This window comes from Octodon degus, unplaced genomic scaffold, assembly GCF_000260255.1.
Source record: "Octodon degus isolate 3935 unplaced genomic scaffold, OctDeg1.0 scaffold00060, whole genome shotgun sequence".
Taxonomy (NCBI): domain Eukaryota; kingdom Metazoa; phylum Chordata; class Mammalia; order Rodentia; family Octodontidae; genus Octodon; species Octodon degus.
This window is the reverse complement of record NW_004524636.1, coordinates 5,247,625-5,261,341: the sequence shown is the minus strand read 5'-3', so window position 1 is coordinate 5,261,341 and position 13,717 is coordinate 5,247,625. Positions and strand designations below refer to the sequence as shown.

General features: G+C 44.4%; 1 protein-coding gene and 1 pseudogene across 1 annotated transcript; both read right to left on the bottom strand.

Annotated features, from left to right (window-relative positions):
* Window positions 1-3,261: 3,261 nt before the first annotated feature.
* Bmp2 (bone morphogenetic protein 2) lies at window positions 3,262-12,943 on the bottom strand. The gene is made up of 3 exons (XM_004634286.3): window positions 12,857-12,943; window positions 11,466-11,815; window positions 3,262-4,163 (listed from the first exon to the last, which is right to left on the bottom strand). Exons 2-3 carry the CDS (start codon window positions 11,806-11,808, stop codon window positions 3,319-3,321), a joined length of 1,188 nt encoding a protein of 395 aa, XP_004634343.1. The 5' UTR covers window positions 11,809-11,815; window positions 12,857-12,943; the 3' UTR covers window positions 3,262-3,318.
* A 77-nt stretch (window positions 12,944-13,020) lies between these two features.
* Window positions 13,021-13,717, bottom strand: part of LOC111817515 — a 2,546-nt pseudogene continuing 1,849 nt past the window's right edge.

Sequence of the window (13,717 nt, the reverse complement as noted above, 5' to 3'; positions counted from 1 at the left end):
AGTTTGCAGGGCAAGGAAACAGAAAATTCTGCCCTGGAGAATACCATAAGGCTGTAATTTATGTCAGCAGGGTGGAAGACAGAGGAAAAGCAATTTACCTGAGTGGAGCAGACTTGCCTGTTATCCCTGATCTTACCCTATCCATCCCCTGCAGAAAAGTAAAACGCAAAAGGAACAATGCCAGGACACCCTTACTACTCCGAGTGCCGATTATTCTAGGCTTTATTCTTTGCTGCAGGGCCTGCTTCCTTTTGCCTTGTAATAGGTAATAAAAAATGTGCTATTTTTAAAAGGCCTTGGATGTACTTTTGATGGCACAAATGGATTTTCTCCCTCTCAGGAAAAAATGGAGGGAAAAAATACAAGTTTGGTAGGTTATCCTCTGATTCTGTAGCTTGCTAAGCAGGTCAGTTTTGCAGTGCTTTCTTGAGGTCCCTTGAGGTACAATTTAAAGAAGCAACTGGGCTAAAAACACAGAAAGATGGATGTTCAGATCCACGTGTAAAACACTCTTCCCCCCACTACCCGGCTTAGGAAGGTAAGAGAAGAGAGGAACAGAGCAGCCCTGAGGTGCCACATTGGTTAAAACAAGCTAGGGAGGCACCCAAGGTGGAAATACGCACAAAAACAGGTAACACCATTGCACTAATTTTGAAAGGCAAACCCTGACAATTCAGAAAATACTACTCATTGGTTTTTTAAACCAACCCTCAAAGTGAGTGGAAAGATCTTGCAGAATAAGGACTGAAATTCCAGAAGTTGTCATGGAGGTAGTTATGACCCTGTCCCTCAGAGCGAAGAATGACAGAGCTAAGCTGTCTGCAAGGACACAGAATGTCTATAAGGACACTGCTCTCCCCATTGGCTGCCAAGAGCGTCAGAGGCCTCAATTATTAGAAAACTTTTAAAACTAAAATGAAACTGAAATGCCATTATACATATGTGACCTATATTATCAACATATTCATGCATTTACACTCCTATATTAAGTGGATATAGATATTAAATAGATAGACCTATATGGCAAGGGATCACATCTGAGCTGATGCCAGTAAAACCAATTTTAACCATGAAAATCAGAACTTATAAAGCAGGGAAATCCAAAGGCTAGGTGGAACTGCCAAAGGGCAAAATGTTTGCGCTCCATTCTCACATTCTCACCTAGAGAATTTAGAAATCAAAAAACTCAAGTTATCTTTTTAACAGGCTAAGATTAAACTCTGTCCCTCATAAGCATGGCAAGAGAACAGAGGACCAGGGGATGCAGCAGATCCTTCCTGTGTATTTGATTCTAATGACTCTACCTTTGCAAAAGCCATAGGAATAGGGGAAAAGGAAGCTAAAAGATAGTCAAATACAAGATTGTTAATTTATAAATAAGATATACAGAACCTCAGCACCCTCCCCTGAAAAAAGGTACCTAGGTTCACTGTTATCTGAAACCCCAGGGAACAGTTTGATTTAAAGTCTGTTCTTTTATAGACACTAATTTTAAAGTCAATTCGAGGGAGGCATTTGGAGTGGAGATTAGCACTAGGTTTCCCACAGCATGGCTGGGTTAGAGGGGACACAGTGCCTGAGGAATTGGGAGCTGTGAGTTTCCTTTTCTTACAAACAGCTATGGAACCCTTCCTGGCTTCTGACTCCATGTCGGGGTACAGTAGCTTCACACTACTGCGAAGTGTTCATTCTGAGCAGTCTAATTTGACTTCATTCTGCTTGGGCTTCAAGCCAGTTGGCAGATGTTCCTGTAGAAGCTGATCTCAGACACTTTCCCTTTCTAATTTTTTGGCACTGTTGCAGCTGCTGCATGGGATATCATCTCTGAAATTTTATCTCAGGTTCCTGGGTTTTGCTTGTTTTCTAGGCTTTGGTTTTCCCTTAAATCTTCCTGTCCCCAAATAGTTCTTATGAAAAATACTCAATCATGGGTAATTCCTTCAGTGTAAATATGACTTTTCAAACAACTTGCTCCCAATTTTCTAGCCATTCCTTACCTTTTCCCAGCCCCCTATCTGGAATAAGTTACTGCAGGAACAAAAAATGCAAACACAAGGTCATCATTGTGAGCAGACACTGCACAAATGCACCACTCTCTCACACAGGATGGACTCTACAGAGTGAAATGCCAGAGCTTTGATATTTATTGTCTGAAATCGGTTTAACATTTGGAGAAATGTGTTCAAACATGTAACCTTGGAAAGAAAAGCAAGCTGATTGGTTGGAAAATAAGGAGCAGGCAGCAAACATGACGCGCACAATTTTGTTGTGTCTGGGGCAAAGGTAGAAAACTGGGCACTTTGGAGCCATAAACAGCTCCCTGGTGTTTTCAACACATCCATTTTCACCTCTTGATGAGGGCCACAAGCTATCAATTTTAAATACAGAAGACCACAACATCAATAATGAAGACATCTTACGTTTTATTTAATACTTTGGCCAGAGCAGCCCCCTGGAAGGGGTCCCTAGTTTAGGGAAGAAGACCAAAACACCATCATTCACTTTGGTGCATGGTCCTTTTGCTAATTATTTCTACTGGTCCTGCTGCATTCTTTCTGGAACTGAAGGGGCACAGGAAGGGCTTCCGTATAGCATCAGTAATGTTCTAATTCTTATCCAAATATTCCACCTAATAAGGATGGAAGTTCTCATGGACCGGACAACAACCACTCTGCAACATTCCTGAGAACTGAATAATATAATAATCTTGAAAGTCAGCAGAGTGGATTATCCGCTTTTTTTTTTCTGGACTTGAACTTGTGAACTTTACAGTAGCACTGCAAAAAAAAAAAAAAAAAAAAGAAAAAAAAAAAAAAAAAAAAAGCAAACGTGCTGAGCACTTTGCCACAACAACCTTCCATGTAGACTTTTCATCTTAAATACACACAACTGAAAACAACTACGATTTTTTTTGAAAATTATATACAAACCCGATACTTCTGATTACATATAAATACAAATTAGCTATTTTTTTCTAAAAAGTGGTTATAATAGTAAATAAATACAAAATAAATCTGACCATTATACTTCATGTGCTGGGGTTAAACCCATATAAAATGTACAACTAAATACATTTTAAAATCTTTAAGGAATAATTCTCTGATTAAAATATTTGTTTTCCCAACTTCTTTTTGTAGATATAAATATATTTGCAAAATAGCTGTTTTTTTTTTTCCATTCCATTCCATAAATAAAGTCTTCATTGGGAAATAAAGTGTCAACTGGTTTTGTTTTGGGGGAGTCGGGAGGTTTTTTTTTTTCTTTTTTCTAAAATATATATATATTTATTTATTTGTTTATTTATTTTACTTTGCTGTGCTAACGACACCCACAACCCTCCACAACCATGTCCTGATAGTTCTTTAACACAACCTTTTCGTTTTCATCAAGGTACAGCATGGAGATAGCACTCAGGTCCGTCGGGACACAGCAAGCCTTGGGAATCTTAGAGTTCACAGAGTTGACCAAGGTCTGCACAATGGCGTGATTAGTGGAATTGAGGTGATCAGCCAGAGGGAAAGGGCACTCCCCCTGACAGTAGAAGGCATGGTACCCCGGAGGGGCCACAATCCAGTCATTCCACCCCACGTCACTGAAGTCCACATACAAAGGCTGTCTCTTGCAGCTGGACTTGAGGCGTTTGCGCTGCTTGTGTTTAGCTTGACGCTTCTCTCTTCTGTGTAGAGGATGGCCCTTCCCATCGTGGCCAAAAGTTACTAGCAAGGGCCGTATCTGTGACCAGCTATGTTCATCCTGGTGCAAAGACCTGCTAATCCTCACGTGTCTCTTTGACACATCCTGCTTTTCCTCTAAATGGGCCACTTCCACCACAAACCCATGGTTGGCATGTCCCTGTGCGGTCCACCGCATCACAGCGGGAGTGACGTCAAAGCTTTCCCACTGGCTCCTGTTCTCATTCACCAACCTGGTGTCCAAGAGTCTGGTCACGGGAAATCGTGAGCTGGCTGTTGCAGGCTTTATAATTTCATAAATATTAATTCTGTGGTGGTAACTGGTATTGCCTCCCAAAGCTTCCTGCATTTGTTCCCGGAAGACCTGAAGTTCTGCTGAGGTGATAAACTCTTCGGTGGGGATAGAACTTAAATTAAAGAAGAATCTCCGGGTCGTTTTCCCACTGATCTCTGGCAGTTCTTCCAAAGATTCTAATTTGATAAAGATGGGGAAGAAAATAAGACAAATCATTCAGTACAAGAAGTAATAACCTGATTAGGCATGAGAATGTTTGGATCTCACTGAAGGGTTTGATTCAGTTCACCCAAAATGAAAATAAAATAAAATGCAACCAGAAAATAAAAACTTCAAGGGTGTGTGTTAACTCAGAGGGAGATTGCTTGCTTTGCACACACAGGACCTTAGGTTCATTCTCAGTCACTTACACACACACACACACACACACACACACACACACACACAGAAAGAAACAAAAGAAAAAATGTCATTAAAAAATATTCTCTCTTCTATTTATATGGTCATGTCAACATACATGCCATGAAACAAATTTCCTAATTAATTGTTAGGCTTTTGATCCAATGCAAGGACACTGTTCCCAGACAGCGATAATAATGGGGAAAATGCCGAAGCATTTCTTTGGAACTCACAGACTTGGGGGCAAAAAAGTCAGGGCTATAGTCAGGAGAAGTCTAATGAGTGAGGAGTTGAGGAAATTATTGCATTTCTTTATATAAAAAAGGGCTTTAATGTCGATCCCTTAAGCGGTATTCTAAAACATTACTCTGCAATTTAGATGATTTACAAATCTTGATATACAGATTTCAGCTTCCTAATTAAAGACTCTGAAACTCAACATCACCGATGACATTTTGCAAAGCACACCCTACCATTTTACTCAAACGTCCAGAGACAAAGGCATTTACAGGGATCTACTTTGGAAACATATGGGTGGTACTGGAAACTGTAGTAATTAAAGTCAAACAATTTCAAGAGAAATAGCTTCCTGGTTGTTTGTTCTCTCACCTCCTAATGACCTCAAGGATCAAAATCTCATTTCAGATGCTTTTGGGAAAAAAAAATGTCTTCTGTTTGTATTCTGCATGTTTTATCAGCCATATTTTTTTAAAATGCCTATTCCAATAATAAACATTATTAACAGACCAAAATAAAAATGAAAAAGTATAAAAGTAACATTATGAGTTTTAGGAAACTAGGAGAAATCTTATTCTATCACAGAACCATATTTCCTGTATCTATTATCACTATTTCCAAGCCATTGAAAGGACCTTGAATAAAATTCTATCTCATTCAGATCCTTGTACTGCAGTTCTAAGACAGATTATTTTCCAAGTAAACAGTATAATATAACCTGGCAACTTGAATGTGTGTAACTAACAACCTATCAGGGGCATAACATTATTAAATTGATGGTATTGATAGTAAATACCACCAGAATTTGAGATATTTGAGTTTATATTCTTCTATGTTTACTGCATCCTATTATTTGTGTCAAAAAAGTTACTTGCTTCATTTAGAACCACAACTCAAGCACTAATAAAATATATTTTGACCTAGTTCTATTTCATAAGATTATTTTATTGATTTGGCAGCTATATTTTCTGTGAAAACAAAGAGTTGTAGCTATTCACAGAGTCTAGATAAGTTACAGCAAACCTTTTAGAGCTTCAATGATACAAACGGCTTACTGTGGCCTACACGCCCGAGGTTCCCCACCACTGGCCTAGATGGAAAGGAGAGTTGTTGGATGGTTTGCTCCCAAGTTTACCTGCATAAACCTTCCCCAAGAAAGGGCCAGTCACTGCAAGCTTAGCAGAAGCACTGAGTTTACAGCAAGGTATGGAGTGTGATGCTTTCACAGTACTGCTGAACTGCAGCCTTCGGAACCAATCAAGAACCATCATACCTCCAACACAGATGCAAATTCAATGGGTGTACAGAGGGCTTGCATTCCCAGGGAGCTCTTAAGAGGATGTTTCAAGCTGATGAAACACACATTGAATGTTGCAGTTTTCAAAGATATTTTCCACAGTCAAGCATTGCCAGAGAAGTACCTTTTTAAAGTGCTTTTCTGCTAAACAATATGAACGTGCAGAGACTCATCAGTGTGGGCCAAGAAGTAAGAATTGAGGCTACAGTAAGCTAGACAGAGAATCCAACAGAATGGTCCTCTACAATTCTTCTAGTCATGGAGACTATTATGCCCAAAGGCAGGATAGAGTCTTCAATAGTCCTTTGGTGCCCTGCAATCCAAACTTCTTGGGGACGTCTTTCAGGATCAACCCACATTCAGAAGGCTTCAGTAAGCCAATGGTTCTTCAGACTAGGTGTAATCACTAAAATTGCTCTTCACCTGTAGAACCAGGGCTCCTTCCAGTGGCCCAAACAAGTACCAAGTATTGCTTCTTTTCTTGAAACTCCATCTTTCCTACCACTCAGGAACCACTGTTTCTGTTTGAAGGCACTTCTTCAAAATGTGAAAATCAGCACCACACCCCCTCGCTACAGACAGCAAATCAGAAAACAATTGAGTTCTTTGTTTCCTGATACCAGCATACCTAGACATGCTCTGGGGTCTTGCATAGAGGCCGAAGGAAAGGCGAACCACACTCATGGCAAGCCACAATAGCTCTATAGTAGCTCTATAGTGGTCAAAGCACCAGGAGAAATCACAATAGCAACAAAAATGCTGAATCTTAGTCCACAAAGTAAAAGGAAAGACTTGATGAGCATATGCACACATAGACATGCACACTTGGCTGGAGGGTGACAACGAAGGAAAAATTTCCTATGAGAAAGAGGTAAATGAAGCCTAGAAGATGTGTATTTTAAAAAGAGACATAAAATAGAACAATCACCCTCTAAAGTAAAGATAAAGCCATATAAAAGTGCCACTCTCCAGATACACAGAAAATAGCAATTTCCTGTGGCTCAAAACTTCACCAGAGGTAAGAAGTCTTAGCACAGCAGATTGGCTGAGCGGCCTCAGCAAAGAAAAAAATTCCACTATTACATAGTAACAAGCCAGACAAAGCCCTTTCTTCAACCTTGCAACTGCACTTGCATCAAGCTAATCCTTGAAAAAACCCCATTCTACTCTCACCACAGAGTCCCCACTAGGACAACACACTCTGGTCACTGTTGTAAGTCAGCTCTGCTCACAGAAACCTTCCTACCCCAGGAATCAGCAACCAAGGTTAGGGCACATGCCATCTCCTCCCCCAAGGGAAAAGTTTCAATCTTTTCTTGAGGGTGGAGGATTCCCAACCTATTTGAAACAAGGCCAGTTAAAGAAACCGTCTACAAAGCATAGCAAGGCTAGGACTCTGAAAGTACAGTGCAGGCAATGTATGATTTGGGGAGGCTTATGCAGTTGTTAATTCCCTGTAAATATCCCTTGTTGAATCAGCTGAACTTGCTGAGAGGTTTGAGGAGGCACAATCTAGGTTTATGAACCTCTAAGGTTAGCAACCAGATAGAGAGCCATGGCTGCTATAATGGGAAAAAATAAGGCAAAAATTGACCTGTCTTCCAAAAGTGAAGTCCTAATTTAGATATCTGCACTCAGTTGATTACTTGTCATCTACTTCAAAATTACCCAAAGGAGTAAGAGAGGTCTACTATGGCCACCTCTTCCCTTAAGAAAGGCAAAATACAGCATAAAAAGTCATCACAGAAATGTGAATTGGCTGCTTTTTTGTAAGTCTTGTGCTCATAATGTTTTATGAATCATCTCAGAACAAACTGATTAGAAAGGAGCCATAATCATATTCACTTTGTAAGCAAAACAGTTCAGAGAGGTTATGTAACTGAACTAAGGTCACAGGGTTGTGAACTTGACTGGTGTGCTGAGGTGTCCATGTTTCTAGCCACTAGACGGCACTGGCTCACAGTGGAGGAGTGAAAGCCTCAAGCAACAGTGACTATCTGGGCACAATAATATTTAGTGCAGTGGCAACTGCAGAGTAAGTTCTGTCCTAACTAGAGGATATGCATACACTACCCAGGCACGGTACAGATAGTAGACAGAACTAAAAGAGCTATACAGTAAAATAAAGCCAGAGACCAGTACAGGGCCACTGGCACATGCAGATCTTGTTTAGAGCCACTGCTATTTCATGACTGTATTTTTGCCCTAAAGCCTGGTGAGTTTTGCTTTAAAAGTAAGTTATCATTATTCTTTGAGAATTTGGCAACACTCTTTAGACAAAAACAAAACAAAATAAAACACCCTTGTACTAAAACAGTAAAAATGACTGTAAATATTCTAGGAAATGAATATGGCTAGAAATTTTGGCCTTACAATAAAACCAAAGGGGCTATGTATGATAAACAAGATTTTCTAGAAGATAAAATAGCTATTATGCCATGAAATAAAGAGATGAAATGTAAAACATTGCAAAGACTAGGTTGTTTTTAAGAAAACCAAGGAAATGCCATTTAAAGTAAAGGATAGCCTAGTGGTCATCCTTAACACTGACTTGGCCTCTGCCCGCCCTCAACAGCAGCATTTCTGCAATGATCTCCACCCTTCTTACTGACTACTTACTGAAGTATCCAAAGCACAAGTCCAGGAGACAAAGCAGCTCAGTAGAAAGGAATCAAAAAGGAATAGGCAGGATTATAAAAAAGAAGGTATATCAAAACCATCAGTGCCAAGCACCCTCATGGAGCACCCAAGCCCAGTCTCCGTGAGCATTTTCAGAGTAACTGTCCTACCCAGTGGGGCCTTTGTAATCACACTGTCCCATCTGGGGTGCTAGGGAAGCACCCCAGGTCAATACTGGTTGGGGGTGTTTACACATCTGTGACACCCATTCTCCTTCACAGAGTGATGGCTGTTTCCCAAACTTTCTTATATAGGAATTTTCATGGTAATTACATTTGTGGGAACAAGATTCACATCTATGTAAAAACTGTAGTCACAGAGGCAAATAAAGCAGTTATTTCACAAAATAAGAAAGATTGCCTCCTTCAAAGTCCGGAGAAAAAGGGCATGGAACTTCTGTGTTCTGATCTGTTAGCGAAGCACGAAGGCTTTTTTGCAGTGCCAATGGAATCAGCCAATATCAATGTTTTTCTAACAGCAGCAAAGCATAACCTGTCTTTCCAATTGGTGAGTTGATTTTTCTATACTCAGTGCAGTCCTAAAAGGCCCATATAGCTGATGCATTTTTAATGATGTTGAAAAAAGACAATTTTAACACATTTTGTGCCCTCACCAAGCCATTGTAGGAAGGACTGAAACAATGTCCAACAGGAGAAATGGGGACTGACAATGCTATCTCAGTCACCCACTTTGGAGTCTGAACATTTACAAATTGTATGACAGCACTCCATTCTTGTCTTTCTTGTCTCATAACTCCACCAAGTCATCTGACAATACTTACAAAAGAAACCCTCAACCAGTATGTTAATAGAGTCCTTTTGGTTCTTTAAGCAAGTAAATGTCTATTAACCTTGTAGAAACTAAATTCTGCTTTGAGGCCAGCAGCCTTAATCACATGGTTTCTTGAAAGATTTTTAGTAGCATGTAGGGTACAAGGATGCTTATAAAAATTAAATTCTAAGTCATGCAATGAACAGCCTTCAAACAGTGCTATATTCAGCTTAATGGCAGTATTCTTGTCATAATGAGAAAAAAAATGGATTTGTTGAAAGTGAGGGCTAATATCACATGGTTTTTCTCTGACATCTGCATGCCCTAGGATGTAAAGTTACTGCCAGCTGATTTTAAGTTACTTGGTAGCTGCAGCGCTATTCGACACACGATCACATTGTTAAAGATGTAAGCTCAATTTAAAACCTCAAATACACATTTAAGTCAAAATAACACTTGAATAATAAAAAGACTAAGTTCTGATGAAGTCATTTCTAGATAAAGTGAGAAAAATATGCGTATTCACTGATGAAGTCATCATTCAGTTGAATGTCTTAGGTTTACCTTACTTAGGTGATCTTACTTTAAAGGCAGAAGGTAGTCACAGCACCTTCTTGGCCTTATAAATAAAGCTAAGCTTCCTTGCTAAATTTCCAGAAGAGGTGGCTAAAATAGCTATGCTTGCTGCTTTTCTATCCAAGAAAACTATTTCTAATCAACATCAGATGGGAATAATGAACTGGCTCTATAATTATCTCTAGATTAGGATAACAAAAAGTACACAAATGAAAACATTTCTAACTTAAGATGACAGACCATGTGGGCTTTCAATGGGGAATCCTCAGGGAATGGAAAGAGGGTCTCACTGCATTTAACAGAAATCTCAGGTTTCTGCTAGTGGACAGCATTGTTGAGGTGGATTTACAACTGAGGGATTCACTCAGTATCCACCTTAGTATGTCCTTCCCTGATGAAGGCATTTGGGCTCTAACTTTTGGGACTTCTTTCAGTCTTCAACCCTGGTTCTCACACACTGGGAAAAGCTTTGGGCTGTGCCATTTCCAATTAGTTTCTAATGCTGCATAGATATCTACTTGAAAAAACACTCCCCATGAAGGGTAAGGTTGCAAAAGGGAACTTCACTACCCACTCCCTGGTAGTCTACAAATAGGTGCTCTGTGGCATGTGCTTATTTATCCTCTTCCTCTTTTCTAGCACTTGAAGGGAACCATTCTTTGTGAAGAGTATATTAAGCCAAAGGGCCTTTAAAACTGTATCAAAAGAACAGAGGTGGAACCTATGTTCCACTGATTGCTCTCAGAATTTAGGTTCCACAGATCTCAGTAGCTGCTCTAAGACATTTCAAATCCACTGAATACCTTTCTGATGAAACAAGCAGAAATAGCCTACCTTCGGAAACCACACTGAATATCCTAAAAGAAAAAAAAAAAAAAAGTCCACATTTCACTGCACATGAAGGACTCAGGCAGCTGCTGGAAAAGCTTTTATCTGAAGGCTTGCCTTGTCTCTACCCAGAGCCTAAGATTTAAGTGCGAGACAAGAAAGTCATTGTGGAAACAATAAGATTGATCTCGGAATTGATCTCCCACGAGGATTAAATAAGGATTCAAAATCTTCCAAACCAGGTCCAAATCAACTGTAAACTAGAAAGACTTTGAGGCCCTGGGCTTCGATTTTTCAATACTACTATCTTTGAAATTCTGCCAGTGGCTTTCTGTCTAAACCAGAATTCTCAGCTTAAGTGACGCAGATTTATAGAGCAAGGGTTTCCAAGGAAATTGTAAGAAATCCCAATCCTTCTCTTCGGCTCCCGCTGGGGAATTCTTGCGTGTTTAGCTGACTAGGGGCGTGCCTTTGACCCTCACCTTCCACAGCTCTGGATGAGTCTCCGGTCTTGGGGGAGGAGCTACTCTCCTGGACGCTGGCCAAAGGAAGGGTGCCGAGGCACCCTAGGGGAATCCCGGACTCCCCTGCCACACAGGCAGTGCGCCCAGCAGCAAGCAAGACTGTAAAGATCTGCGGCGCCCCGCCAACCCGCCTCTGCACTACCCGGTCCGCCGCTCGCCGGCCTCACCTTCGTGGTGGAAGCTGCGCACGGTGTTGGCGCGGCTGGCCGCCCTCTCCAGCCGCTGGTCCGGGGCGGGCGCGCCAGGCTGGCCCGAGTGCCTGCGGTACAGGTCCAGCATGTAGGGGGGCACCACGGCGTCCCTGCTGGGGGTGGGTCTCTGCTTCAGGCCGAACATGCTGAGCAGCCGCAACTCGAACTCGCTCAGGATGTCGTCCGAGGGCTGGGACGAGGCGCGGCCAGACGCCGCCGCGAACTTCCTGCGGCCCAGTTCGGGAATCAGGCCGGCCGCGCCGCCCAGGAGGACCTGGGGAAGCAGCAACGCTAGAAGACAGCGGGTCCCGGCCACCATGGTCGACCTGCGGACAGGGCCGACATGAGTCACCCGAGGAGTTCCCCGCCCAGTCCTCCACCCCGTCCCCCTCCCCTGCGGCCCCGAGCTCTGCGTCGCCGCCTCCAGGATGCGCTCCGGGCGCGCACCGCGAAAAGGGTCGCTAGTCCCTGAGAGCCGTCCCCCTGCGATCCGATCCCATTCTCCACTCATCAGACTTCTGCTCTCATCCAAGTAAAGTCAAGGAGTGCCACCTTTTTGTCTAGGACACCAGCTCTGACAGCCAGTGTTGGAAATCTCGGAAAATCACCTCTGTCTGGCACCCTGGTCCCTATAAACCCGCACACAGTCCAGTGCTCACTTGCATATAAATACACATCAGAAGTGCATATGACTTCTTGAGAGGCGCCGTATAGAATTTATACACACACACACACACACACACACACATTCACACTTACACTCACATACTCACGCGCGCATCTCTAACTCTCAGACCTGTAAACTCAAGTTCACAACTTCTGAAGGCTCCTGCGATTTATTGCCCACGCCCCTAACCTTAGGGGTGAACGACGGGCCACTCCATCACCCTCGTGCCATCTAGAAACACAAGAAGCTTCCTGGAATTAAGTCAATAGCACTATCTACTACAGCACATGTCAGCTTTAAAAAAAAAAAACAAAAAAAACACTGGCACCGCACCGCCGCCCTGCTCCTTCGCACTTCGCACTCCCACTCTCAGCTCTTCCCTCCCCAGTGAAGACCGCGGGTCTCCCGAAGAGACCTGAAGAATGAATAAGAGATCGCCAAGGCCAGGAGTGCAGGTTGGCGACTAAAGGCTGAACTCCAGGGGCCACCCTGTCATAGAGATTTCTTTAACTATTTTTCAGTCGTCTAAACGTTAAGCCGAAAAGGGGAGTGAGGGTCCGAGCGGTGGTGCGGGGCGCCCCGCAGCGCTGAGCTGTACGTGGACCCCGGGTCTGTTTCGGTAGAGCCCGCCCCGCCCCGGGAGGTGCTGAACCGGGAGCCGCGTACCCCCACCCCTGCCCGGCCCGGTCAGCTCATTTACCTTTAGGGTCCCGTAGTCCGTCTAGGAAGCACGCGGAGACGCGTCCATTGAAGGAGCCTCCACATGGAAAAAGCTCTGTCCGAAGGGCCCAGTGCAGGGACCAGGTGTCCGTCCCCCTTTCTGGCCGCACAGCCGCCTCCTCGCGCTGGGAACAGCGTCCCTTGTGGGTCCGGTGGAGGGGTGCGGGTCTCGGGCTGACGCGGCTGGATCCCCGGCCGGCAAGAAGCACGGGCGCTGGCGGGAGCACGAGTCACTCTCCCTGCAAGTTCAAGAAGTCTCCAGCCAAGTGCTGACACACAGCCGCGAGCAGGGGGAGGAGTGCGGGGCCGGGCAGGGACGGGAGGGGAGAGGGGAAACTGGTGCTGTAGGCGTCCTCGGGCACCGGCGCTCTCGGGACGCACGGCCGGCTCCGGGACTCGGGGCGCGGGGATCGAGGATCGGTGCTATCCCCGCCGCAGCGCCGGGCTCGGGCGGGCCATCCAGGACAACGCCGGGTCCGCGGAAGGGCGCAGCGACGATCTGGGTGCCGGGCGGGCGGCGCCCCCGCATCACTCCGCCTTTCTCCGGCGCTGCCCCATGCGCGCTCGCCGGGGGCACCCGCCGCGGCTCGGGCGTCCCGCCGTCCTCGGGCGCATTCTCTCGCGGCTCCGGCTGAGTCCCGGGCGGTGGGGGCGGATGGTCGAGCTCTCCTACCCTGAGCGCAGAGTGCCTTTCGCGGTCAGCCCCGGGGCCGGTCACACCTCGGCCGCAGCGCCCCCAGCTGCGGCTCCCCGGCGAGGGACGCGGGACATCGCGGCGCTGGGGTTCCGCTCTGGACGCCGCGGCGCTCTGCGCGCCTGTGCGCGGGTCCGGCGCGGCCCG